Source organism: Podarcis liolepis (assembly GCF_965112155.1).
Source record: "Podarcis liolepis genome assembly, chromosome: 6".
Lineage (NCBI taxonomy): Eukaryota > Metazoa > Chordata > Lepidosauria > Squamata > Lacertidae > Podarcis > Podarcis liolepis.
Window position 1 is genome coordinate 24,070,207 of NC_139559.1, and position 25,175 is coordinate 24,095,381.

Here is a 25,175-nt window from a genome sequence, read left to right on the forward strand (position 1 = left end):
AATAGATGGCAAAACCCCGAAAGAGCTCTGCGTCTTTCCCCAGTGTGATCTGTGACACATCGCTCCCAGAGGAGGCAATGATGACCAACAACCTGGAGGGCTTTAAAAAAGAGTTAGACAATTTCATGGAGGATTAGGTTCTCAACCTGTGGGTCCCCAGATGTTGTTGGACTACAACTCCCATCATCCCTGAGCTCTGGCCTTGCTAGCTAGGGGTGATGGGAGTTGTAGTTCAGCAACATCTGGGGACCCACAGGTTGAGGCTGGCAATCATTAGGCTATTAGCCATGATGGGGATGCTCTGCTTCCACAGCTGGAGGAGGCAGCAATGCTTCTGAATAGCAGTTCCTGGAAAGCCCAGGACGGGACAGTGCTCTTGTGCCTGGGTCCTACTTGCAGGTTTACCACCAGCATCTGGGTGGCCATTGTAAAAACAGGATGCTGGACCAGGACCAACCCCCCTTTGTCTGTGAGCTACTGGGGTGCCAGCTGCACATGGCAGTTTACGTGGCTCAGATGTGCTGGATCGGGGCACCAGAGGCCTAAGAAACGCACAGCCCCCGGCCAACATTCCCTGAAGCTGGCATCCTTGCCTGGGGCATCCTCCTCTCCACTTTCTCTTGTCTCTCATCCCTGCCTTTGTTTCCCTCTTCCTCTCTCTCTCTTTTTAGAAGGCATTTGTTTGATGCTGCGCTGCGGGGGTTCGTCCCCCGATTGGTAGGGGTGCGCATTTCAAAGGCCCGCCGGCTGGAGGAGGAGACGGCTGGAGTATTATGCTAATCGGGAACGAGGGACCCGCCTCCCTCTCTCCGGCCGTACGAGGGGAGCCGGGGCTGAACTAGAGCGAGCCGAAGAGCGAGGAAAGGTACAAAAAGAGAGACTTGGCTGGCGAGCGCGGAGCTCCAGCAACAGCGGACGGAGATCCTCGCCTTCGCTTGGCCAGTCTAGGTTTGGGGAGAGGATCTTTTCCCCGCGCGCCTTAGAAAACTGGATGAAGAACTTTGCGTAAAGGAGCAAAGCGCAGCTCATCTTCTCCCCTGTAGGGTTCCCCCACCTCCTCCAGGTTTTTCCCCACTTTGGAAAGCGAAGAGCAAACTGGCTCCAGCCAAACCTCCTTCGGCGGATCCTCGGTGAGGGGGGAAAAGGGGAAGAGTTCGTCGGAGCCGCGCATCTCCCTCGCTCTCCCGGGAGAACATGAACAGGGCAAGGCGATTCTCGGCGGGAGCTTTCTCTGGCGCGTCCATCTCGCTGCTGTGCGCCCTGCTTGGCCTCGCCGATGCCAAAGGGACCTATTATCGCCACCCCGTGCCCATCCCTTACGGCAACCGATACAACCTCTACACCTCAGGATCGAGCCCCCAGCTCACGCCGGGAAAGCCCATGGGGAAGCACAAGTAAGCGCTGCGCCTCCTTCCTCGCTCCTTCGGCTCACCGAGCTTCCTCGCGCTCTCTCCCTCCTTCCTTCCGTTCCTCTCTCCTTTCTTCTTCTCAAAAAAGACCCGGGTGGGGAGAAAGGATGGCGAGGGTCTCTTCATCCGAGGGACGTTCCTAGCACAGTGGCATTACTGGCCAATTGCACCCGGTTTGTGGCAGTTTCACCCACGGGGCAATTCCTTGGAGGGATATACGTCTGGGCGCGTATGCACAGATGTGCGCATAGCTAGATAGAAACAGACATATGCATGCCTATTTAAATAGATATCATGAGATATGTCCAACGTTAGCCTTACTGAGAGTAGAGCACTGAAAATAATGGGCATGACTAATATAGACCTATTAATTTCAGTAGATTTGCTCTAACTTAGTTGGATACGACCTCCCACTCCCCACTTTAAGGCACAGCGATGTGGGACAAATGATGGAAGTTGGTTGTTTCTGCCTCTGGGTGTAAAGACTCGATCGAAATGCTTTTTTCTTCTGGTCAGTCGCGTATATACCGTTGCCTTTCCCCCTCTCCCTCACACACCCCTTTCCATTCTTCCTTCCACGAAAAGCGGATCTGCCAAAAATTCATATGGATTTTAGCATTCTGGAATGCTCAGAGAAGGGGTGGGTCGGCGGGGAGATACTGCATTGAATGGCGGGGAGGGTGCCCCTTTTCTGGAGAGTGTGCTTTGCACTGCTTTGCTTTCTGCGCAGGAGAGCTTCTTTTGCAAAGAAAAGGATGCAGATTGCAGGACAGAAGGAGATGTTTCTCTCTCCCCGGCCGCGCCCTTCCACCCATGCATCCATCGCCGATGGTTTTTCTCTTCCTCTCTCGCACACATACCGGCAGCAAAGGGAGATTTTCCGTCTGGACGCCGTGAAAACACCGGGCCGAGCACTTTGGCGTCTAACTGCAAGCCGCAGGTGGGGAAGGATGGTTTCTCCAGCCAGCGCTGCCCCGTAACCTTTTGCCTGACTGGCTAAGGACCTCTCTCTCTCTCTCAGAATTCCTCGGTCTGAATTCATCTCCTAGCTGGGTGGAGCCGGGCAAAGTTTGCACTGTGCTGGAGGAGGAGCGAGCGCGTTGGAGGGGGCATTTAGCCGGGATCAAATCTCTCTGCCAAAGGCGGAGGGGATCCAGGCGGTCAAATCCAGGGGAGCAGCAAACCCTGAATTGGACTTACTTTTTTAGATATGGGAACAAGAACAAGGGAAGAATGCATTTGTTTCCTGGCGCCCCCCCCCCCTTTACAGTGCTCAGAATTCTTGGAAGGGGAAAAACGTGTTTCAAATGTGCTTTAAACGTATAGTGTGCACTCAGCTCTAGTCCTGAAGGAAGGTCTCATTGATTGTTTAAGCAGAAGTCACCAACGTGGTGCCCATGGGCACCCATGTGCCCTGAGAGCTTTCCCTGGTGCTCATGGGGTCGGTCCCCTTCTGCCACTCCGTCTCCTGATGAAATAAGGCATGAAAGCAGCATTATAGCATAGCAAATAGAATCGGTTGTGCTTGGTTTCAGTGTATTTGTGGCACCCACAACTATTTCTCTGGTTTGCAGTGCCCCAAAGGTTGGTGATTCTGGCCTTACAGTTACTATAAGGTTAGCTGAGTGAAGTCATAGATGGAGGACCAGTTCAATTCAGTTGTTCATATTTATCACTGATTTGGCCATTTTAAACTGGAAAGTGCTTCAAAACTTTGTTGTTTTCCTCCTTGCAACTATGTGAGGTACAACATTATGCTTCTCATTTAATGGGGAACTGGGAGCACTTTCAGGGCTGAGTGGAATCAGAAGGAACAAGGAGTGGGGAGAGATTTCCAGCCTAGCTTAATAACCTACTGGTAGATATAGTCAAGATTAAATTGCAAGTGGCCGTTTATTTTGGGAGCATTTGCTGCTGTTGCTTTTTATGCCACACAGTAACTTCAGCAGCATTATCTATATCTGGACAGGACAGTCGCACGCATGCTTTTTTTTTTAAAGCAAATCAAAGGGGTTTCACAGAATCATCAGCCTGGAAGAGACTTTGGAGATCATTTAGCCTCCAGATCATTTAGGATCTGTGATGCAGTGTGCAAAGGTCACATCCCCAACATACATTTAAAGCACATGGTTTCTCACTAAGAATCTTGGGAACTGTAGATTGACCTTCCCCTACAGAGAACTATAATTCCCAGCAGCACTCTTAACAGACTACAGATCCTATGAATCTTTCTGGGGGAGTCATGTGCTTTAAATGATCTCTAAATGTATGGCGTGGATGTGACCTCAACATCCCTGACAGGTGGACATCCAGCTTCTACTTAAGTATCTCTGGCAAAGGAGATCCCATCGCATCCCGAGGCTGCCAGGTGTGTGCTCACAGAAAGCTGCCTTATGCTGACCATCAGTCCATTTGCTCAGTATTATTGCAACGGTGCTACTCCCAGGTTTCAGACAGAAACCTGGCAATGCTAGGAACTGAACCTGGGGCTTTCTACAGACAAAAAAGGCACTGTACATTATCGCTGGCATGTAAGTCCATGTAATAATTTATAACAATTGCTGCTCATTGTGTAGAAAGCTTGGCAGAAGTGCTGGTAGTTCTGACCCATAGTCACAAAGGGTCTGAAATGGAGTCAGGGGATAATCCCTTGCCCTCCTTAAATGTCCAATGAGCATCCTGGGATGGAGGCTGAGAGGTATGGACTTGCCTAAGAGGCCGGACAGTAAGTTCTTTGAAGGATATGAAATTGTGGTTTGGAAGAGGGCTGCTTCTTGCCTTCCTCTCTTCCTCTCCCCTCCCTCCCTCCCTCCCTCCCTCCCCCATAGTACATAGAATGTGGGGTCACCCAATGGCAAGGCATTCACCAAGTTAGGCAAACTGCACAGAATTAATTTATGGAATTTCCTGCCCTGAGATATGGTGGTAGCTTATATGGCTTAAAGGGGGATTAGAGAAAGCCATGGAGGATAGGCTAATCAATGAATACCCGTGTGCAGAGGCAGCATGTCAATGGACACCAGTTGCTGCTGGCAACTGCAAGGGTTGGGGGGGGGAGGAAGCTGTGGGTTTCCTGGAAGTATCTGCTTGGGCACTGTGGGAAATGGGATGCTGACATAGGTCTGATGCAGCAGAGCTTTTCTTAAGTCTTGAGCATGGATGGATGGAGGTTGTGGGGGTTGTTATGTGTGGGTGGCGGGGGGTGGATGAGAGAGGGAGTATGCCTTTGGAGTGGCCCATCTCACTGCTGGGGTTTGATAATAACAGGAATGAGATTTCACCCCCGAGACTTCTGATTTTGAGTCTGTCCATTAGACTGCAGTAGTGGTCACTGAGAGCGCACTTCCTCCCAGTGGTGTAGCGGCAAATTCGGAAATGCAGGGTCCATTCATGACGGTCAACAGCCACACCCCTTCTGAGAGTATACAGCCTAAGATTATACTCACTGCTATTTTTATAGAAAAAGTGGTGCTGGAACTCACCATGAACACCTCCCTTGTTCTCTTATAATGGCAATGGCACCCACCTGAGAGGTGCTGGAACTGAGTTCTGGCAAGTTCCGGCTGAAAAAGAAAAAGCCCTGATCATATCATCATTTTACAAGTATACAACAATAATAATTGGGGATGCATTGCAACAATGGGTTCAGATCTCCATGTGTTGCTTTTCAACTAGATCTACTATTTTCTGTGCACATATGTGGGCAAATAATTTGGAGTGCTCTCAAATCTTTCAGAATGACTTAAGCTGTGCTTTCCTTGAAGTTCCATTATGCATAACAGGACTTGCCCACCGTTCTCTTGAAACAGAAGCACCTTGTGTTTTCAGTGTTCCTGACTACTTAGGTCCAGAGCATATCGTGGCTAAAAGGCTCCCCATTAATTTTTATTAAATGGCTCTATGATGCTGGAGACAGGAACCGCGCTGCAGATATGGAAACACACCTTCAACCTCTTGTGACCCTGGACCACGACACCATGACTTCCTCCCTGATCCTTTCAACACTGAGAAGTTTACATTGTATTTCAAACTGCAGCAGACAATATACTCATAGATGGGATATGAGCAGACTGTAGGCGTGTAAGCCGTGGGTAGGGCTGGGAACTGCATGAGGGTGTCCACTGGAATCCATGCCCTCCCTCTGTCCTACCCAACTATCATAATATTATTCTTGTGTTCATACAATATTCCATTTCCAGCTGTACATCAAGTCTGCTGGTAAGCGTCACATCTTGTCTCCTGCTGTAACAGCTAACCTCCTAAAGGCTCAGAGTGTCTCGCCACAAAAAGTGTCACACTTAGACTGCAACAATCCCAAGCATGCTTTTGTGGAAGTAAGTCTCATTGCAGTAAGTGTGCAAAGGATTGGAATATTAAGTCCATGGTTTCAAGTAAGCATGACTTTCTATAAGAAAAGAAACAGCTGGCTATCCCCAGCCACAACTGAGGAGAAGCTGACCTTTGCAGAAACCATCAAAGCAGACAAAATGGCCAGACAGGCCAATGAATGATATGAGCTTTGTGTGCTCACCTTACCCGACTCTCCCCTTCCTATACAATGTAATATACACAGTCAAAGTAGCAGTACCAACAAGGAGAAAGCAGGGCCAAGTTGGATGAAATTTGATGTCCATTAGTCAAGTGGAGGACAAAGAGCAGAGCTCTTCTTGAGGTAGAAGAATAGGATATTGTTGCAAGGGGACTGGACATTTGTAGGTGTGTTACACATCCGTGGTCTATATATGCCAGTATTATTTGCTCTGACCATCAGCAACTCACTGAGGTCATAGACCCAGGGCAGGGTCCTCCAATTGTTGATGGAGTACGGCTCCTAGCATATCCAAGTGTACTGCTGTTGATTACGTGGTTTGTTGTTACACCATCAGCATGCATGGTGCTTTAAGGAATACATTCACCCCAGGGCTGGATTCACCATGGTGCAGCATACAGCACAATCAGGGGTTGTGTGTGTATTCGGCATTCCCACTGTGGGGTTTAGAAAAACCAAGAAGCTCTCAAGGAGCTGTGTAGAAGGATGTGAGGTAGGCAAACTGGCCATACCTTGCATGCCATGATTTAAAGAAGCTTAAAGTTATGAAGCAAATATATGCAAATGGACTTGATTTGCATAATTTACCCAGGTCAACAAATCCAGCTTTACCTAGCATAACTTTCAAGCCTGGTTTAGCTTCAGACCCCTGGCATACTGAAGGTTGCCACTACTTTCTTTTGCATCTCTGAGAACTTAACATTGTGGAGTGTGGAGTTCTCCTACTCTTTGGTCTCCACTCCTCAGTTCAATTACTTATATATCTCATGTTAGAAGAGCGGGAGTGAAATGAAGGAACATGTGAAGGATGTGAGGTGGGCAAACTGGCCATACCTTTCATGCCATGTGGAAGGAACAGCCTGCACTGAAAGCCCACTGTCTACATGTAAGCCTGGGCAATGTATCACTACATCATCCACCACTGGTTTGAGGGCTGGACCGCAATGGTGTCTTGACCTGGCAGTATATTGGGTACAGGCGGTGGGGGGAGTGGCGGGGGCTTCACCCTGGTGCCTCATGGGGCAGGGGTCAATGCTCCTTCCTCTGCCCAATGCATGCTCGGTCAGTGGCAGAGGAAGCCACTTGGGTGCCTGGGGCAGCGCGCCCAGGGGCAGGGCAGGCTGCCCATAGGGGTGGGGTGAGGACAGGGTGAGCTGCCCATAGGGGCAGGTCACACCACTGGGCCTCAGGAGTCTGCCTGCCTCCTCCCACTCAGCCGCCCTACAGCTGGGGGAGAGGTAGCAGGCAGGCCGTTTGGGCAGTGTGGAGCCTGCACACCCCCAAGCCACTGCGCCTCTCCCAGGAGAGACGCATGGCTCAGGAGTGCTGCAGGCCCTGCGGTGAGTGCCACCTGGTATTTTATCACCCTGCCCCTCAGCGGTGACACCCAGGGTGGCCTGCACCCACCGCACCCCCTTCCTCCACCCCTGCCTTGGGTGCCAACAAGGGGGCTTCACGCCGGTGCTTTGTGGGACCAGGACCGAGACCAGTGCTCCTTTCTTTTCATGATGTTGAAAACCTGATATTTTCCAGCCCTGTCTACATGCTCTGGTGGACTATAGGCACTCTCTCTCTCTCTCTCTCTCTCTCTCTCTCTCTCTCTCTCTGTGTGTGTGTGTGTGTGCATGGGGCTTTCATAGGGGTCAGCTGTAACTGGTCTGCTGAACCATCATGTGCCCAGCCAGTCCCTGGGTCTGCACTGCTCTTTTACCTATGAGGGAATCATAGTGAGTCCAGCATGACCCTTACCACTTATATGGCAAACTACATAAACTGGTGCAGGATGCTACTGTACTATAACATACTTAATTTTGAAAAATGTAATTTCTGTGACAGGGCAGACTGTGTATGCCACCTAACCTGCCCTAACTTGAACCCCTTAAACTAACCTGCTGATCTCAGGTGCAGCCCGAGCAGTCTGATCCGTTTTTGTATGTGGAACAGAATGTATGATATCTTTGTTCCAGGCAGCAAAGTGCCTTGGGATGGTTCATGTCCTGCTTGTGAGCATCTCTTAGGCATGCCGGACTAGGCAGGTCTTTGGTCTGATCTGCCAGTCTCTCCTTATGTTCTTAGCAAATAATACCAGTCACTTTGGTTGGAGTGAGGTAAGACAGTGGAGGTGGGCTCCTGTCTTTCTGCACTGCTTGGGGGCTTTGGGGAAGAATTCTGTTGGTGACCAGTGGTCTGATCAAGACAGAGCTGCTCTTGTGTTCCCTGAAAGTCTTCTTTTACCCTGGGACACATGAGGTCTTATCTGCTGCCTGCCATAACTAAGGGCTACTTCCTACAGCTGGGATGGGGATCCTGGGACACCCCAGAAGTTACTGGATTCCAGCTCCTATCAGCTCAAGCCAGCATGGCTAATAGCCATAATAATGTATAATAATTTCTATTAATACCCTGCCCATCTGGCTGGGTTGTGATGGGAGCTGTTTTCCAGCTGCATCTGGAGTGTACTTGGACATGGATGCAATTGTAAATTGGTTTGTTTTTATTACACTGTACGTGGCAGCTTATACATTATAGGGATAACTAAATAACTAAATAAAAATAGCACATGTGCTGCCCATGCACATTTTGGCATTTTCTCCTTTAAGATGCAAGTGATCCCAGCTCCAGCCATCCCTTGTGTGAAGTGGAATGCATCGACACACTCTTCCTTCTCGACAGATGGTATTTGTGTTTTGTTTTGGGGCATTCATGCCTGGTATGCACACCCACACTAAAAGGGCCCCTGAGTGCCCTGCTGCATCCTGTAACCATCCCCATCGTGTCGTCTTCTACTCAGTGTCCCATCTTTCCCGTGGGTGGGGAAGACAAAGATGCTCCCTTTGAGCCTGGCTGTGGATTGTATAGTTGACTGGAGCTATTTGTCACCTGTTGAGCCTAGCCACTCAAGGCATGTGCTCATTCGCTCTCATTCTCCCTCCAGTCTGATGAGCTGCTGTTTCAGCTGAAAAGTGCTTGGACTACATAAAATGAAAAGTCCAGGCTCAGTCAGTGTATGCAGCATGAGAACCTGACCTTCTCTCTCTCTCTCTCTCCTTGGAAACTTTTATACTTGCAGTGTAATGAGTTGATTTGTGGAGAGATAAAAAGCACGAGTGAGCCTTCATTGTGGCAGTCAGCAGATGTGGAGATTGTTCGTTCCATCTGTCTATTCTATCACTCCCTCTAACAGCAAGCTCAGGTGGTGAGCGCTGACACACACGGAGCCACAATAAGATCACTGAGGAGAAAGCAGACAGTATTGACAGTGTTAAGAAACCCCAAGGTTTGCAGGAGTTAAGAAAATCCAAACACACACTCTCTCTCTCTCTTTCTCTCCACACACACACACGGAGCAAAATCTTTCTCCCCAAACTAGCTCAATGAGGACTGAGCATGTTCAGTAACCACAGTGGCTTAAAGCACATTTTAAGCACATGACTTCTCCGAAGGATTCCCAGGGACAGCAGTTTAGCCCTAACGCAGCTACAGTTAACACACTTGGGTTCCCTGGATTCTGTGGGGGAAGCCATTTGCTCCAAATGTATGGTGAAAATGCAGTCAATTTTGTTGATGTCTGTTGTGGGGTGGGGGGAAGCAGAAAATTGGAGTGAATAGAATACAGTGGTACCTCGGGTTAAGAACTTAATTCGTTCTGGAGGTCTGTTCTTAACCTGAAACTGTTCTTAACCTGAAGTACCACTTTAGCTAATGGGGCCTCCCGCTGCCGCCACACCACCGGAGGAAAATTTCTGTTCTCATCCTGAAGCAAAATTCTTAACCCAAGGTACTGTTTCTGGGTTAGTGGAGTCTGTAACCTGAAACGTCTGTAACCTGAAGTGTCTGTAACCCGAAGTACCACTGTACAATGTTTATCCTGCAGAAGGGAATAGCCGGTTTGCTGAAACCCTAAACAGTAAGACTCTTAATGGAGATGGGGGTGCCCTTGTTCCATTCTTTTCCTGTCTTCAATCAGCATCCTTTTGTCCCCAGTACAGCAGCCTCCACTATCCCACTCATAGTGGGCATCTTTCTTTGCAATGGCGTCATTATATGAAGCCCACCACATTTCTTTGGTGAAGCCTGTAACTTACACTTTTGTAAGAAATGCTAGGACCAATTTTAAATGGACTAGAGTTGGAAAAAATGTCAGGAGGGGAAAATCTCACCCAGACTCATTTTATATGGGTATCTTAAGAGTTCAACCTCTAAGTTCAAATCTATTGTGTGGACTTTGGATTTGGGAGTATATTTTTTCCGTTTGGTGGATGCAGGTTTGTATAAGTGTGTAAGAACTGCCTTAGTGGATCTCATAAAAGGCCCATCTATTTTGGCAACAGTGGATGAACCCCGCTGGCATTTTTATATATATAAACTTTTAGCTAACTTCCCGCACTCAATATTCCCCAATAAATCCACTAAAGATTTGCAGCACTTTCTAATGCCGAAGAGATGTTCAGGATTTTTTTCCCTTGTCCTTTGCTATGCATGCCAATTTTCCTTTCCTTTTTTCTTTTTAAACTGAGTTTCGTTATTATCAAATTGCAAACACATGGCATTCCACTGGCAAATTGTTACAGCGGTTGCTCCAGTATTCCTAACTAGGATTGCAATGGATTTCAGAAGATAACATTGTATGTCAAACCCTCACATTTCAGATTTCCTGTATTTCAAATCCTCAGGTGTCAGATGCACTATGTATCAGGTCTGATAAGGACTGTATTAGCATTTCCTTTCAAATGATGAGATCTCAAACAGGAGACTTGTCCCTTATTCTTACATCATTGCCTACTAGAAACAAAACTACTACATTTGACATTTCCAGTGAGATCTTACACCTTCCTCTGAATAATATCTCCACTCTCAGCATCCTGAGCTTCATCTCTTCCCATCTGCCATGTCACAGGGACCTACTATCCCCATCTTTCCCCTTTATCCCTGAATTCTTTCTCCTCTCATAGTACCATCTGCTACAGCCCTGTGTCCTTAATCCTCCTTTGCAGTTTTGCCATCTTTTACTCACCGCATCCTGAATTTCTCATCATATCCCATATGTTTTCTGTTTGCATCCAAGAACGCTGGTTTGAAATCCTGTCTCAAGTCTCCATCTGTCCAGCACTATACACCTGCAGTCTTCCCTCACTGTGACCTTTCATGCAGAATCTATCCTACCTTTGATTGCTTAAGCATAGAACCTTAAAAAGCCAAAAGATGATTTAGCCCCATGCTTCTGCAGCTGGGTGTGACTTTCAATGCAACTCAGCCAATAAGAAGAACAAACATTATTTCTTTTTTCCGTGGTGTGGTAGTCAGCTAAGTCTATAGACGATAAATTATTGGACCTAATTTAGTCATGCTCATTGATTTCAGTTGGTCCCCTCTGAGTAAAAGTTAGTTGAATATCACCCATCCTCTTCCCTTTCTTTGAGTTAGTGGTATGGCATCAGTGAACTGGTTATTCCCAGAGAGCCCTTTAGCTATTTCACCCCAGGAGAGATCACCCCGGCAAATAAGTGGGCAATTGCAGGCAATGCCTGGCCTGGAGTTTTTGGAAGGGGTTTGGGAACCAGATCCAGCAACCAGATGTTTGACCAAATCTTGCTTTGTTTCAAATGCAGGAGCTACTGTGCATATGTGGTGCAGAGGAATGTAACTTGCACCCTTCAGGATGGAGCAGAGAGCTACGTGAAAGCCGAATATCACAAGTGCAGCTGGGGACCCAAGTGTCCTGGGAAAGTCCTGTAAGTAAACGTTGGGTTGCAGTTGTAGCACAGAGGACTATTAGCATCTTCTGACATGGTCAGAGGAAGCGGTTGCCTCCATAGCAACTCCTGTGGATTAAACGTCATAATAAGTAGCAGCAGATGTCCGACACGCATGAACATTTTTTTTCCATTTTCCTATCAAATCTCCTCCCCTTATGTTCTCTGCCTGTCTGGCCATTGTTTCTTTGCTGCCACAAGGGGGCCCTGTTGAGCAAATGTGCCACATGTAACCTTTCTAGGCACCATTGGTTTAGCTGCTATGATGTCACAGAAGTTAAATCTAGTAAACTAATTGCTAAGGGTGGACTTGGGGGACCTTGGGAGTGGAATTCTCATCATTCAGTGCTTAAGAACTGCCTATGCGCCATGCTCATTGTAGCTGACAAGATTGATTGAGTGACTTTAGATCTTGCAATGGAAAACCATTGAACAGAGACAGACAGCTGACACTTGCTGCTTGTGGTATGTGATGCTTTATTTAGGGCAAACCAGGCAGCAGCTTCCCATGCTCCCATTGGGAGTTTTGATTTCCCATGTCATATATTTAAGTGACAGAAGTGCTCTTGTATCGCGCAAGCTTAAAACTTGGAAGGCTTCTTATGCTTGCCTGTTTCCAGCAAAAGGCCCATGCTAGCCAAGAGTCCAAAAACAGCTCAGCATGACCGTGTATTTCTTGGAAGTTCACCCAAATATAGCATAAATCCTTCGCATGCTGTGGAGTAGGTCCAAAGCACCATGAGTGGAAGGAAAATAGCCGTCAGCACCATTCCACAAACACTTGCACAAGAGAGTTCAGGCAGTGCTATCAGAGGTGGGTTCAATAGCAGTTCTTGTGCTTGCGCAAGAGAAAACACAGTTAGGAGAACATCTTAGGAGTTAGCTTCACCATTTTTATCATCAGGTGGAATACAGTCCTTCAATGAGCAAGCAATGTCTTCCATATGCAGAAAGGCACTTCCCGATTGTATATTCCCAGACAAAGGAATGGCAAACAGAGCAATGAACGTGAATGTATCAACTCAGTGCTGCATATTTAAGGCTGCAATCCTATACACACTTGCTTGGGAATAAGTCCCTTGGAACTTGGTGGGACTTATGGTACTTCCAAGCAAATTTGTTTAAGGCCATGCTTCTAACAGATGCATTTCATTAGCAGGACTGAGATAGGGGTAAAACATGCAAAGCTCTGATAGGGACTTACCAAGCTCCAAATGGCTTTCAAAGTGTCTAGGGAGAGTTTGTGGGATTTGGGTGGCACTGTGGTCTAAACCACTGAGCCTAGGGCTTGCTGATCAGAAGGTTGTCAGTTCGAATCCCCATGACGGGGTGAGCTCCCATTGCTCAGTCCCAGCTCCTGCCAACCTAGGAGTTCGAAAGCACGCCAAAAAGTGCAAGTAGATAAATAGGTACAGCTCCGGCGGGAAGGTAAACGGCTTTTCTGGTTTCGCTAGAAGTGGCTTAGTCATGCTGGCCACATGACCCGGAAAAACTGTCTGTGACAAACGTTGGCTCCCTCGGCCAGTAAAGCAAGATGAGCGCCGCAACCCAGAGTCGTTCCTAACTGGACTTAACTGTCAGGGGTCCTTTGCCTTTTTTTCTTAGGGAGAGTTTGGGACAAGATAGTTTTTGCCTGGTTGTGTTAAAGATGGAGGGAGCTGATTGAGAAAAGCAGATCCAAGCCAAGTTAAACACTTCTAGTTACCCATCGGTGCCACCTCTGGTTGGGCAGTTATATGTGCATATGGCATGCTTCCTAACCATTTGGCTATTATTATAATAATTACTGTTATTTATATCCCACCTTTTGGGGGTAGAAGTTTGTCTACAATACATCCAATGAATTAAGCCACTGAAGAAGGAAATGGCAGTCTTTCCACCCTGACCAGTTAGGTAATTTTAGACTCTGGAGTCTTACAGAGAAGTGAGTCTCTCTAAAAGGGAACGTGTTCACTTACTTCAAGCCAGCCTTGCTGCATTGAGCTCTCTTGCTCATTCTCCTGAGTGGGAGCCTGGGCTCCTGCCCCAAAGTCCTACTACCATGGCACCACCACAGTGGCGTAGCATGGGTTGTCAGCACCCGGGGCAAGGCAAGTAATTTGCGCCCCCTAACCCATGGATTTGCGCCCCTAACCCGTGGATTTGCGCCCCCTAACCCTAACCCCCAGATGTTGCACCCGGTGCGGCCGGCCCCCCCTGCACCCCCCACGCTACGCCACTGCACCACCATCTCCACCCTTTCATAACAAGCACAGGGCATTTTTTAAAAGGATGTTTTTTCGAACCAAGCGAGTCCTGCCAGTTGAACTTTCTACATAGCTTGGAAGACTGAGAAAGAGATGTAGCTTTTTCCAGCCACCAGGGCCACTGGTAACTGTTTATCCAGCTGCAATAAATACTTCCTGTTGCTGACATGTGGAGTGGAGTTTTTTGCACTTTGAAAGGACTTTTTTTTCCTGAAAAGAAGCAGCCTCCTTTCTAAGTGAAAGCAGCACTTAAGGGCAACATGGCACGGCCGAGGCACCTCTATGCCAACTGCCTTCCCCCTTTAACCCGCAAAAGGTTCTGCTCTCTTTACAAGCCTGACTCCCTGCCAAGAGAAAGAGAGAGAGGTGGGCAGTGGCCCAGATGTCTGCAGAGAGCCAAGCCGATGGCTCGCGCCAATGTTGTTGTTGACAGTGGCTCAGCTGGGCAGCTTTCTCTGGACTCAGCAAGATTTCCAAGCGGGTTTATGCGCACCAGAGCTGTTTTCTTTTTTAAACTACCGCTGTAACTTGGAGGCTTCTGCAGGGAGCCATAATCTGTAAAGGCCTGCATTCTCCAATCCCACTCATCTCAATCAATGACAGAGAGAACAAACAGACATTTACGGCAGGTTCTGGTACAGCCTGGAGTTCTGTGGCAGCTTCCCAAAAGAGGGCTGCCAGAGAAGGAGCCTCTTCCAATGTCCAGTGGCTCACCGGAAAAATAACAACGACTCATCCAGTCCTAAGCACATCACCGCAAACAGTTATCATAGGAACATTACATAAGAAGGGCCCTGCTGGATCAGGTGGAAGGGCTGTCTATTAAGCCAACAAACCTGTTTGCCGACAGATGCCTATATGTAGGGCTGCCCCTGAAGACAGTTCAGAAACTTCAGCTAGTGTAGAACCAGGTTGCTCACTGGTGCAAGATGGTTTGAGCATATTACACCGGTCCTGGCCCAACTGCCCTGGCTGCCAGTTAGTTTCCAGGCCCAATTCAAAGTGCTGGTTTTGACCTATAAAGCATTAAACAGCTCAGGACTGCAATACCTCAAGGACCACCTCTCTCCACATGAATCTACCTGGATCATTGCCTGGGGGCTTTCTTCATATGCCTCTTCCACAAGAGGTCTGGAAGGCAGCAAGACAAGACCAGGCTTTTTCTGCAGTGGCTCCCCATTGGTGGAATGCTCTCCCCAGGGAGGTTCAGCTGGTGCCTTCAGGATACACCTTAGTGCACCAGGCGAAAATGTTCCTCTTTAACCAGGCCTTGGGCTGATTGACATCTGATACCCTTCTAAATGTGCTGTGGAACAGGAGTCTCTCGGGTTGTCTTTTTGTTTTTATTATTTTCTGTATTTTTTATGTTGTGATTTTATGTTGTGAACTGCCCTGAGGTCTACGGGTATAGGGCGGTATCCAAATTTAATAAATAAAACTAATTTTTAAAAATACAGCGGAACCTCGAACGTTCTGGCTCCCAAAAACCGGAAGTAATTGTTCTGGTTTTCAAATGTTCTTTGGAAGCCGAACACCCGGCTTCCGCAGCTTCTGATTGGCTGCAGGAAGCTGCTGCAGCCAATCAGAAGCTGCGCCTTAGTTCCCAAACTGTTTCAGGAATCGAACAGACTCCCGGAATGGATTAAGTTCAGGAACCAAGGTTCCACTGTATGGGAAACCCAAAAGCAGAACATGGGTCCAACAGCACTCTCTCATATGTTCTCCAGTGACTTGTCTTCAGACAGTGGTTTGGTGCCTCTGATTCTGGATGAATAGCGGCCATTAATAGCCTTATCCCACCCCTCCCACAAATCGGTCTAATAATCCCCTTTTTAAAGTAATCAGATAGGGGGTGGGGCGGGGCGGTAATTCTTGTGACAAAATCAGCACTGAGATGTAGTGGGTTAAGCCAAGCCGTGATGCCTATGAGTGTGTGACAAAGTGGTCATATTTCCATCATGAACCAGCACCACTTAATTCCTGAAAAGAATGAAATGTTGTGCATCCGATCAGGGCTACATCCAACCTAATCCACAGCATTTTCTAGAGGATTACCATTAGCCTTACAGATATGTAAAAAATTAGCTTAATAGCATGAAATATGCATGTGTGACAACAAGGAGCGCCGTATAATCTGGCTCGAGGGATCTTGTCAAGGAACCGCACAGCCGATTCGTTTTGTGTCCAACCTGGAACCAATTGGACCAACTCACATTATTATTATTACAGTGGTACCTCGGGTTACATACACTTCAGGTTACATACGCTTCAGGTTACAGACTCCGCTAACCCAGAAATAAGAAATAGTGCTTCAGGTTAAGAACTTTCCTTCAGGATGAGAACAGAAATCGTGCTCTGGCGGCGCGGCGGCAGCGGGAGGCCCCATTAGCTAAAGTGGTGCTTCAGGTTAAGAACCGTTTCAGGTTAAGTACGGACCTCCAGAACAAATTAAGTACTTAACCCGAGGTACCACTGTATTACTTTAGATTTCTTACCTGCTCTTTGCGCCTTAAGGTTCCAGGGCAGGTTAGAACAATGTAAGGATACAATATAAAAATCGGCTAAAACAATTTGCAAGCTGAACAACAGAGTGTTGGTCCTAAAAATATGCTTCTCGGGGTCAAAGGGCTGAATAAACAGGTGCATGTTCAGCTGACAGCAAAAACTGCATAATGAAGGTACCAGATGGAGGAAATTCCACAGTTTAGGGGCTTCCACAGATAAAAACCTGCTCAGGCTGCAACCCCCCTAAAAAAACTTCTGAGATTGGTGGCACTTCCATGTGTTCTTGCCATATCAGAACCAGATGTAATTGGTTCCAATCATATATCACAAGCACTTTTTGGGTCGGGAGAACCAGTCCTTCAGTATATATGCAACATGCATACACAGGTCCACGAATGTTACAATCTATGCATCTTCAAGGGCCGATTCTCACATGAATATAAATCATAAATGTGGTGATCCTAAACTGATTTATTGGCAGGTAACGCTCACTGAAAGCCGTGGGGCTTCTCAGCAAACATGCTTAGGATGTCTCTGGCAGTGTCATGACACCTGGTGATCTATCACTCAAGGTCTGGCAGCTGAGCGCATGAGGAAAATATGACAGTGTTTTGAAGTCATGTTACATGAGATGAAAAGCTCTGCTTTGATCAGTGATAGCTGTTTCAAAGACAAAGCTCATCGCTTGTTATTACACTCATCAGGTGATGTACTTGGATGCTTTCACTGTAATGTCCACTACAGTACATGATTGTGGATGCCCACAGCATTTTAAAATACTTCATTTTATTTTATTTTATTTTTAAAAAAATGTGTACATGAGTAGGACTAAAACCCCAAACAACCCTAACTCATTTATTTGCTGCTGCTGCTGCTGCAAATTTTAAGTTCTGATCATTAGATTGGCCCTTGAAAGCTGGCCTGCAGCTTTTGAATAGTCAATGCAACTTAAAGACCAAAATGGCTCTGGAGTGCTGATTAATGTTGCCTGATGCCTGAGCTCAGTGGGGTTTCATATTGGACTGTAAGTGTCATTTCTGCCTTTGTAAATCTCCAGTGAATCCAAACTTCAATGTCTAAAATCCCTGGTAGAGGACAAGGATCCTGAGATCACGTTAAGGGAAGCCAGATTCTGTGCAATTGCCATAAAACTTGGAACAAGCTGTGTTATCATAATGATTAAGGCCTTAAATGATAATTTCAGGTTATATGTTAGTGACTAAGTTTTAATTTATAAATTTTTTAACTGTTGCTATATCTGTATTGTCCCTGTTATACCTAATTGCAAATTCAAATGTATCCCTATCGTGTTTTATGACTTCCTTGATATTATATGTGGGCTGGAACTGGTCTGTGACCAAAATAATAAAAATTCATTCTCCCTTTGTAGATCACATTCCTTTCCCTAAGCAGTGTAAAATGTGTTAGGCTTTATGGGTAAGCTGCACGCACCTATGTAGCTGTGCATTTGAGTTCAAAAGACAAAATCAATAATTCAAAATCAATAAAATATTAAACACACATACACACACAATCCCTGCATTTAAAGACATATCTATGTACCTGTATATCTTTTTATCTGGGGATTACATATTTCTCTTTAAGCTGCTTTCTCCAACCTCTGGTTTATGAATCCCAGATGATACTACCTCTTAAGAGTGTCTTGAGATTCTCCACTATAAATGCAAAAGATTATCATTACCATATTCCCTGGGCAAAGAATCAGAAGAGTGATAGTACAGGCAGGACATACAACTGCTGGGCAGCTGCTGCCCTCTAGTGCTAAAAGACAGCACTTTTAAGATTTAATATCATGCGCGGCTTAGAGTGGAGAGGCAGATACATTTCCCCCGCAGAGAATCATAGAGGGCTTGAGAAGAGATCAGCAATAGATAGGGATGAGTGCATCCATCAGTTTCAGCTTATCTCAGTTTCTCATTTCTCCATCCTTAAGTTCAGTCCTCCACATTTCCACATCAGGTTGCATTTTTTTCCTTTTAAAAAAAAAACCCTCCTGAAAATTCACCAGCATTTTAGTTTAAATTTCTCCTAATATACAAACAATTTCCCATAATATAATGCTGGGCCTTTGATCTGATCCAGCAGGCTTATCTGATACTTCCATGTGAGGAGAGATATCATTTTCCTATACAAATTACGGCAATTATTTCTAAATTTGCTCTATACATATAAATTACCAGGTGTGCACACTTTATGCATGTGTTACCTACCACTGATGCAAATTGTGTGCGAGTGCTACCAAGATTTCCTTGACCTACACATTATGGAAGCTGGGACGCAGAGGTACCGCTCTTAATCTTGCTCTGCCTTCTTTCCTTCAGGTACCGCACGTTCTTCAGACCCAGGTACAAGATTGGCTACAAGACAGTGACTGAGATTGTGTGGAGGTGCTGCCCAGGCCTCATGGGAGAAGGATGTCATGACAGTCCTACTGACCAGCCAGGGCTTCTTCCCCAGCACCCCAGTCCCAAGTTGCCTCCTACTCAGAAGATGTTCCCAGGTCCTAGAGTTCCCCCTCACCCCAAAATTCATGCGGACTCATTTCCAGGACCAAAAAAGAACCACTACGGTGAGTCACGGCTTCATTTAGGATTGTCTGTTGAGTTCCATTCACAGAATCCAATGGCATGGCTAACTCAGGAAGCTCGTGGGCTAAAGATGCAGATAAAGAACACTTCTCACCCGTCAAGAAGGTCCCTGCAGGGCAATGCTGTTTTTCTAGAAGAGGTGCTGGAACTCACCATGAACACCTCTCTTGCTCTCTTAGAATGGCAATTGCACCCACTTGAAAGGTGCCAGAATTGAGTTCTGCTTGAAAAAGGTCCTGCTGCTGTACAATGTGAATCAGGCCCTTGCTGATCCTTCTGCCCTAATCCTTCTCCAGATGTCACTTTCTGGCAGGACTGGGGAACTGTGCTGGGCCGGGGGGTAACCCAAGTAATGTGGTCCAGGTCCTGTCCCAAATCCAAGGGTTCCATGAGAAGTCAGTCTGACAGGGCCAAGGCAGGACACGAGGCAGGAAGCCAGGCAAGGTCAGATACAGGATCACAGGCAGGTTCTGGCAAACAACAATGTTGCTCCCACAACCTGGGACAGGGTCCAGCAGCCTTTTATCTCTGTCCAGGTAACGGCCAGTCCTGATCCCCCAGGGACTCACAACCCTGTCTCGCCCAAAGGCGAGCACTCCTCCTGCGAGTACTCAGGTCTCTCCTTCTCTCAGACCTGAGTCTCTGCAGCTCGGGAGAGTTTGGTGGGTTACTAGACCCAGAGGCCGCCTCAGCCTCTCCTGACCCAACTGGTAGTGGAGCAGCTGTAAGTGATTGCCCAGCTGAAGGCAACGAGGTAATCCCTGCACCTGGAGCCAGGGCAGGCTCAGGCCCCTGACTCGGCCCAGCTGGTGCTTGTTGCAGGGGAACCTGTGCAGACTGGGGCTCTTCAGAATCAGACCCCAGTAGGCTCAGCTGCCACCTGAGGCCAAGGATCCGGTGTGGACTGGGACTCCTCTGGCTCCGAGTCCGACCCTGAGTCCCAGGCCATCACAGGAACCTTTTTCAGCCCAAGGTTCATATTCCCTCAATAATAACCTTACTGGGGCTAAATTCCAATGATGGGCTGGGCGACTGGAGACAGTGAGCATATTGATGGAGGTGGTGCATATTTTTCTACAGTAGGCTACATTTCAAATGGAGAAGTCAGATTACCTTTATCCTCCATCCAGGCAAGCAGGATTGCAGCTCAAGGACACATTCCAGCCAGGCAGAAGCATTTGAGGAGGACAACACCGTCTGGATGTTGTGCAAAACTTGCTACTAGCTATGATAGCTCCATGGTTGGAGGCAGTGATGCTTCTGAATGCCAGTTGCTAGAAACTGCAGGAGGGAGAGTGCTCTTGTGCTCAGCTGCTACTTGCAGGTTTCCCACAAGCATCTTGTTGGCCACTGTGAGAAGAGGATGTTGGACTTGATGGGCCACTGATGTGATCCAGCATAGCTATTCATACATGTGCTTTCCACACTAAGTGTGGGTCCAGTTTGATTTCAATAGGTTTATAAGCAATTTGTAAGTAACTTTCTTCATTTGTGATGAACTGGAAAGTCTAGGCAGCCGCCACTTGAACATGCCCTCGGATAGGGAAATTGTGCCCCTGATTATAACTGAGGTTTGCTTCTTCTTGTTTATAGGTCGAAAAATGCCTAGTGTGTTTGGAGACCGACTTGATCGGCTAGAGGATGAAATCAGACGTCTCTCACAGTCCTATGACACCCTACACAACATGGTGAATGGCCTGGGGGACCATTTGCGGCTTGCCATCCAGGAGGACACCAGTAAGATGATTGGATCGCTGATGAACAGCCCAAGTGTGCCTGATTCAACCATGGGGTTTGGAGTCATTCCTGATGGGATTGTGGATGCCGCAGACAAAGCAGACCTCTCCCCTTATCCACCAGTGGGTGAGATCCTAAGCAAAGTGACTGAGATGAGTGATTCACTGAAAACCAAGACTAACTTGCTGGACGAGGTGCATGGCATGGTGCTGGACCACGATGGACAGATCAAACACTTGCTGGAGTCAGCCCGGCCTTCTCCTCTCACCTCCATTGATATGCTAGAAGAATATGTGGACAGTAGGCTTAGCAATTTGCGGGTGGAGCTGCTGGATGGCTTTGAGAAGAAGCTGGTGAACATTCAGAGCACATGCGACTACCGGATCAAGGAAGTCCAGCAACAATGTGAGGAAGAGAAAGCTGCCAATCTCCGTCTTCAGCAGACCCTGGATGGAAAAGAGCTGGAAATCAAGAAGGAGATCTCCCAGCTGGAAACCCAGATCCAAGGGCTGACCGTTGTGGAAAGCTGCTGTAGCAACTTAAACTACCTCACCAAACGGATGGATATCCTAGAGAAGGGCTTGCACAGTATTTCTGAATCTCAGAAGAATCTACACTCCAGGTTGGACAATGAACTTTCCACTGTTACCTTGGGGAACATAGTTGAAGGGCGCTTTGAGGACTTTGAAGCCAGGCTGAATTTTACAGAGAGGGAAATGGGAAGTTGTTGCTCCAGTGTAGAGGACAACATGAGAGGTCTGTTGGGGTCAGAGCTGGATGGCACAAGGACATTGTTTGAGGACAAAATGCGAACCTTGGAGGAAAGATTTATAACCATTGTAGGAGATGTGAACAATGTCAGCTCCACAGTGGCCATAGATGGAGCTGTAATGCCCCTCTTGGAAGGGGAGCTTGCTATTATAAGAAAGGGAACAGATGAGAAGTTGGAAGTACTCCAGAGTCGGCTGACTACCTTAGAAAGCACATGCTCACTGGGTTGCCTGGCCACCTCCAAAGACGTAGAGATTTTTCGCACAGAAATTGAGGACTGCCAAAGCAAGAACCAGGATTTACTGCTCAGAATGGACAGCAACTCTGACCTGCTTCGGAAACTTAATGCTACTATCCTGGAAATCCAGAGGCGGATTGAAGAGGAAGCAGCTGAGTCCTTGCAAGGTGAGATCACTCTGTTGAAGATCAACCTGAACACCATGAGCAAGTCCTTAACTGGGCTGAAGGATTCTGTTTCTCAGTACTCGGACACGGTGCTCCACGTCAACTCCTCTCTGGACGAGCGCGAGTGCAAGATAGAAGATGAGGTCCACTCCATTCAAGAGAAGATCAACAACCAAGGCTCCCAGCTTCTGTTCAGCAACAAGCGAGTCCTCAACCTAAAAGGAGACCTTGAAAGGCTCAAGTCCAGAATCATCAGTGATTTGAGCAACTGCAAGAGTGTGGCTCATGGCCTGCAGAAGGAAGTGCTCCAGTTTGATGACCGTGTGGCCCAGGTGGAGGACATGTGTGGCAGACTGGGCATGGTAACGGGAAGCCTGGACCACATCAAAAGTGAGCTGGAAAATAACGCAGGAAGTATGTGGGGCTACATGGACCATATGAACGCAACCTTAGCTGCCCACTCTCAGGAAATAACTGTACTCAAAGATAACTTGTTGGACTGCCAGGCAAAAGTCACGGAATTAGCTGAAGACATCAGCCTCTTAGAAACCAAGCTGCAAGGCAACCAGCATTAGCTATGTCAAACCCAAAGTACAACTAACTTATATCATACAGACTCCAATGTGATGATACCAGGATCTTGTTTTATTTTTGCGGGGTGGGGAGGTTACTAAATCTTAAAAGCTGCTATAATCCCATATCTCATTCCGCCCCTGGAAGAACGACATTTTCCCGCTACAGTTTAAGCTGTACATTTGCCATTACTGTATTCTCTGTGGATATTTAGCAGCTGTACGTATGTAGCAAAGTGCCTTCCCATAGATGGGGTCACATTGGGTTACATTTCCAATATGCGGTTCAGTTCAGGAAGAAACTGCAGAGGAGACAGACCTATCTATAGGATTATTTTCTTTGGGAATAATGAAAAACCTGCTATTTAAGAGCTGGGGCAAAGAAAATCGGTTCTTGGCCATTATATCTATCTACTCGATGCAAAGGTCTGGTTCAGGGACCATTCTAAGCAATACTGCCAGCTATGAGAAACACTTTGGTTTTAGCTAAGACTTTCCCCCACTTCCGTATTATACATGTGTACAAAAACTGGACTGGAATTCTTCATGGCAGCGTTGATTGATGCAAGCATAAGGAACACTCAGTTCAGAAATCAACAGGTATTGCATGGGTGCATCCAGGAAGAGAACACCCTATATTCACTATCTTCTCCTCCAATGCATTCATTGCTACAAAGTTCAGGACAGTTTTCTGGCAGTTGTTGTTCTCAAGCACTGTGAGTGCAGAATGCGCTTTGTATGAAAGAACCGGGGGGCAGGCTGAATGCACCACCTGCTTAGGACCAAGGTAGCTCCATATCTGTGTCCATAAATGCATGGGGCACCTGATCTGGATTCAGTCCCTGGGAGAGGCCATAGTTCTGCCTGATCCCCCAGCTAATCTGCAATGGGGAAATGCTCCCCCCTTGAAGCAAAAGGGGAGCAAACTGCTGACACAGGAAACTTGATCCTAACTGGAAGACAAAGGGTTAATACCTTCCCACTCCCACACAGAGGCCCTCTGTGCTAGGGATTGTGCTAAATAGTGCTAGGGATTGTGCTAAATAATTGCATTAAACCTGCACTGAAGGACACAAATATGAAGCTAATGTACCATCAAGTCTGGCCCTTAGGTGGCTTCCTGTAAGCCTAGAGACTAGCAGAAGGAAGCACATGAACTTCTCCATATGGTGCTGTAGGAACACTATGCTGTCACTCCCTGCCATTGTAGAGAAGGAAGGAGGGAGACATGCAGGTCAAAAGATAAAAGACCAACCTGTTTTGAACAAAGTTCCTCTTCAGGGACACTCTTGAACACACAATGGCAGTCCTACGGTTGTATCCAACTAAGTTCTACTCAGATTAGCCCCACTGAAATTAATGAATGTGTTAGTCAGGTCAATTCATTCTTGTGAGTCTACTCTGCATATGACTAGCACTGGGTGCAGCCCTCGGTGCTCCAGAAGCACTGTGAATCATTGCACGCACATCTGACGCAGTATTAAGGCAGTTTCTTATATTCCCCTTACGGGATGGGCAAGAACGTTGCCTTCTAGCAGGTGGTCATATAAGTAGCGGCACATTGTGAGGGGCCTCCATCATTTGGGTTCATTTCACCAGCTTGCCAGGTCCAACCTGCTTTAACTTGATCTCCCTGTACCAAAGGGAGAATGTCCTTAAAATGATCAATGGTCATTCATCTAGCCCAGTATGTGAGTGGCATGAGGGGGAGTGAGGATCTCTTATTGGATCTGGAGTATGTTCAAGTGAAGCTATTCATTTGTCACCATCTCAACTGCAAAGGTTTTTGTTTTTTGTTTTAAAGACGTCAGTATTTCTTTACACAAAGCATTAAGTATTCAGAGGGTTCCTAATGCTACCCATTCTATTTCATAACCTCTACCCTCAAGCATGGCAGCTAGGTGGTAAACACGTCTACTTTGAAATGAATTCCATTGATGAAAATTATATTCTCATTCAAGGAACTGAGCGTTTATCCACACCTCCATTTTGCCCAGCCGACTTTCGCTGGGGAAACCCGATATTTAGTGCTGGACTGGAACAAACGGCAATCCAGGGATTGTTGTTTGTTCCAATTTAAAGATAAAAAGTGAGTTTACCATTGGAAAGGAGCAGGAGGAAAGCTTCTCCAACCCAGTTCCTGCCCAGTATTCTGTTTTAAATTGTGGCCAACCTTATATCATAGGAAGCTCACAGATTTTCCCCAGCATCCAGAGGCATCATGCTTCTAATAAGAGAAGCATCATTTGTTTTTCTAACCTCCCCCTTTATTCAAAAGTTCTATAAGCCAGTGGCCATCACTGAATGCCGCAACGATGGACTCTGCAATTGACTCATTTCACAAAGTGCTTTCTTATATCTATCCCAACCTCCTCAGAACCTCGGCTTGGGGTCCTTGCATGTTGAGAGATGGAGAAATAAAAGCTCTGCTGAAATAACTTGCACCCGTAACCATCTCGGATGGTGAAGCAGTTTATCCATGGGAAGATTACATATGCACCCTGTCGTTTCAACCCACTTACTGTGTGCGTCACCCAAAACCCACATATTAGCACAGCCATGTACAGCAGGTGGGGCTGGCTCAAGACATTACCCCCAGCATCCATTGTATGCAACTGC

The 25,175-nt window shown here is 47.0% G+C and overlaps 1 protein-coding gene across 1 annotated transcript; it reads left to right on the forward strand.

The window, feature by feature from the left end:
* The first annotated feature begins 867 nt into the window (after positions 1–867).
* On the forward strand, positions 868–23,558 carry EMILIN3 (elastin microfibril interfacer 3). The gene is made up of 4 exons (XM_083508643.1): positions 868–1,394; positions 11,568–11,690; positions 18,805–19,052; positions 20,665–23,558. The coding sequence occupies exons 1-4, from the start codon at positions 1,195–1,197 to the stop codon at positions 22,557–22,559; spliced, it is 2,466 nt and encodes an 821-aa protein (XP_083364769.1). The 5' UTR covers positions 868–1,194; the 3' UTR covers positions 22,560–23,558.
* The last annotated feature ends 1,617 nt before the right edge of the window (positions 23,559–25,175 follow it).